At 68.0% G+C, this 3,492-nt stretch overlaps 1 protein-coding gene across 1 annotated transcript; it reads right to left on the bottom strand.

The window, feature by feature from the left end:
- Positions 1-396: 396 nt before the first annotated feature.
- ISL2 (ISL LIM homeobox 2) lies at positions 397-3,073 on the bottom strand. Its single transcript, XM_059824159.1, has 6 exons — positions 3,016-3,073; positions 1,804-1,993; positions 1,328-1,587; positions 936-1,219; positions 654-824; positions 397-513 (listed from the first exon to the last, which is right to left on the bottom strand). The coding sequence occupies exons 1-6, from the start codon at positions 3,071-3,073 to the stop codon at positions 397-399; spliced, it is 1,080 nt and encodes a 359-aa protein (XP_059680142.1).
- Between the last annotated feature and the right edge of the window lie 419 nt (positions 3,074-3,492).

Here is a 3,492-nt window from a genome sequence, read left to right on the forward strand (position 1 = left end):
CCCCCTTTTGTGTTTCGTTTCTTTTTCTTTTCCCTTCCAAAAAGGGAAGAAAAGCCGTCCCCGGCGCAAGCGGCGGGCGAGGCAGCCTGTCACCATGCCGGGCTCCAGCGGGGAAATCCGTGTTTCTTTGGGAAAAAGAAACATCGAAATCCGCAGGGAAAAAACCCAAACCAACGAAATAACCAGGGCGGGGGCTCTCTCTCCGGTCTGGTGAAGGCAGCGAGGATCCCGGTGCTTTTTTGGCCGTCAGTAACATATTTTTTGTTTGTTTTTAAATAAGAATAATTAAAAAACAAAGGCGTTTGTCCGGCGCTCTGGGAGCGGCCCGGGGCCGGGTGTCTCATGCAGGGAGCGCAGGCATGCGGAAGTCCCGCGGCGGCGGGCGGCCGGGCCGCCTCACGTCTCGGCCGGGCTGGGCACCATGCTGTTGGGGGTGTCGGGGAGCTGGGAGGACAGCGAGGTCACGTCGCTGCCGGAGGAGGTGCCCAAGGAGCCGGACTCGGAGAAGGAGACCTGGGGGGGGGAGCAGCGGCGGTGAGGGCCCGGCGCGGTCCGTCCCCCCCCGCCCCCGCGGCGCCCGGCCTCGGCGGGCCGGGGCCTGCCCGTCCCCCGCGGCCCGACGGGGCGGCCCGGCCCGGCGCGGCGCGGCTCACCAGCTGCTGGAAGGCGGCGGGCTGCTCCAGGTCGCTCTGCAGGGCGAACTCGCTGAGCGCCTTCCAGGGCGGCTGGTAGGTCTGCACCTCCACGGCGCTGCCCTGCACGGCGCTCTCGTGGCGGATGGGGCTGCCGGCCACCAGCGGCGTCCCGGTGAGGCCCTGCAGGCTCTGCGGGCAGACGGGGCTTCAGCGCGGCTGCCGCCCGAGCCCGCCGGCCCGGGACACCCACCCCCCGCCACCTCCCTCCCCGGCGGGGCGGGCGGGCGGGTGGGCGCTCACCGTCTTGTCGCTGTGCTGCTGCTGCTGGAGCTGCTTCATGAGGATGGACTTCTTCTTGTCCTTGCAGCGCTTGTTCTGGAACCAGACGCGGATGACGCGGGGGCTGAGCCCGGTCATCTCCACCAGCTGCTCCTTCATCAGGGCGTCGGGGCGCGGGTTGGCGGCGTAGCAGGTCCGCAGCGTGTGCAGCTGCTTCTCGTTCAGCACCGTCCGCACGCGGGTGGTCTTCTCCGCCGCCTTGTGCGCCGGCGGCCGCGGGGCGGGCGGCCGCCCGGGCACCGGCTCTGCGGCGGGCGGGGAGGGCGCGCACCGTCAGCGCCGCCGCCCGCCCGCCCCAGCCTCCCCGCCCCCCCCCGACCCTCCTGCCGCCCGCCCCGAGGGGGAGCCGGTACCTGCGAGGTGCGCGGCGGCGGGCGGCGGCAGCGCGGGGCTGCGCGGCCCGCGGGTGGCGGCGCCGTCGGGGGGCGGCCCGTGGTCGGCGCGGCAGAGCAGGTCGCGCTCCCGCAGGCAGAACTGGTCGCCGGGCAGGAGCTGGCGGCCGCAGGCGGCGCAGCGGAAGCACTCGAGGTGGTAGACGTGGTCGCGGGCGCGCATCACCAGGTCGCTGCTGCTGAAGGCCGCCCGGCACTGGGCGCACTTGATGCCGAAGAGCCTGCGGGGACGGGACGGGACGGGGCGCGCCGCGCCGTCAGGGCCCGCGGCCGCGCCGTCGGGGCGGCGCCGCGGGGGCGGGCAGCGGCGGAGAGTCAGGTTTTCGTTTGGGGGAGATTCGGGGCCGGGGAGGGGGGGTGGACGGTTAGGGGCTTTCGTGCTTTTTTGGGTTTGGGTCTGGTTATTTTTTAACGAGCGTCGGCGCATTCGGGGTCACCTGCTGTAGTCCCGCTTGCAGTAGGCCTTGCCGTCCCGCAGGAAGCATGTGCAGGTCTCGTCCAGGGGCTGCCCGCACTCGGCGCACTTGAGGCAGGCGACGTGCCACTCCAGGTCCGGCGACACCCGCAGCAGGAAGGGGTCCTGGATGCGGCCCCCGCAGCCCGCGCACAGGGCCAGCCCCGGCCGCCCTGCCGGGAGCGAGCGGGGCACGGTCAGGGGCAGCGACGTGCGAGAGCAGAAGCACCAGGAATTAGGGAAAGACACTTTTTTCTTATTCTTATCTTTTCTTTCTTTCTTTCTTTCTTTTTTTTTTTTTTCAAAATAGGAAGATAGAGAAATAAAGACAGAAACACGGAGAGAAAGAAAGAAAGGATGGAAACACGACAGGAGAGAAATAAATACAGACAGAAATAAAAATAACAACCCCAGAAACTTGATCGAGGGAAATAAACGCAGAAAGACAGAGACACAGAAGTAGAAATTCGGAAAAGGAAACAAAAGTAGAAGCACAGAAACACTAAAACAAAAGCTGAGGAAAAACTGGAAGAAAGAAAAAGAAATAAAAACAGAATGACGGAAAGAGAAACAAAACCAACGAAAAAACAGAAAGAGACAGTTAAAACAGGAACACGGACAAACGAAAACAGTAAGAGACAAGAAATCAGAGAGACAGAAAGAGAAATAAACCCAAACAAAACCAGAAGAACAGGAAGGGAAAGAAAGAAAGAAAAACGGAAAGAGAAATAAACCGAAAAAAAAGAACGACAAACCGAAACACGGAAAGAGAGAGAGAAAGAAAAACGGTAACAGAGGCAGGGGAAGAGGGAAAGAAAGAAAGAAAGAAAGGAAAAGCAGAGGGAAGGAGAGAAAGAAGTGGGAACGGCAGCGAGGAATGAGATCAGCAGCGCGGACCGCCGAAGGGACAGGCGTTCGGTGAGAAACGGAGCCAGCGGGGACGGGGAGCGCTGGGCACGAACGGGAATAGCGGCACCGGAGACGCCGCGGGCCGAGCCCGCAGCCGCCCGCGCCCGCCGCCCTGCCGCAGCCCTTCCCGGCGCTGTCACCGCGCCCGCGGGTCCGGGGCGGCGCGGCGGCCGCCAGCCCGCCCGACGGCAGCGGCGGCGCGGAGCCCGGCCCCGCAGCGTCCCGCAGCGCCCCGCGGCCGCCCCGCCGCGCCCGCCCGCCCCGGCGCCGCGCTGCGCGCACTTACTCTTGGAGGGCTCCCCCATGGCGCCCGGGAGCGGCCGCGGGAGGAGGATGTCCACCATGCGGGCGGCCCCCTGCGCACCGGCCGCGATGCGGGATGCGGGATGCGGCGCCGCCGCTCCACCACTACCCGCGCCGCGCGGGGCGGGGGCCGCGCCCGCCCCCCCGGGCCCGCCCCGCCGGGCCGCGCCGTGATGTCAGCGCGCACCGGCCGCGGCGGCGGGGGGGGGGGGGGGCGGGGGGCGGCGCTGACCTCACCGCGCGGCCCCCAGAGGCGATTGGCGGCCGCGGGGAGGGCGCCCGCGGATTGGCCATGGTGAACAATGGGCGCGCGGTGGCGCGCGGCGGGGCGCGGAGCGGTGCGGAGCGGCGTGGGCTCCCCGCGCCGCAGGCGGGAGCCCGGCTTGGCGTGGCGCGACGCCGGCTCGCACGGCGGGTGCGGGGGGGTAGCCCTCCTCCGCGGGGGCGGTGGGTGCGCGCC

This window comes from Gavia stellata, chromosome 13 (genome assembly GCF_030936135.1).
Source record: "Gavia stellata isolate bGavSte3 chromosome 13, bGavSte3.hap2, whole genome shotgun sequence".
Lineage (NCBI taxonomy): Eukaryota > Metazoa > Chordata > Aves > Gaviiformes > Gaviidae > Gavia > Gavia stellata.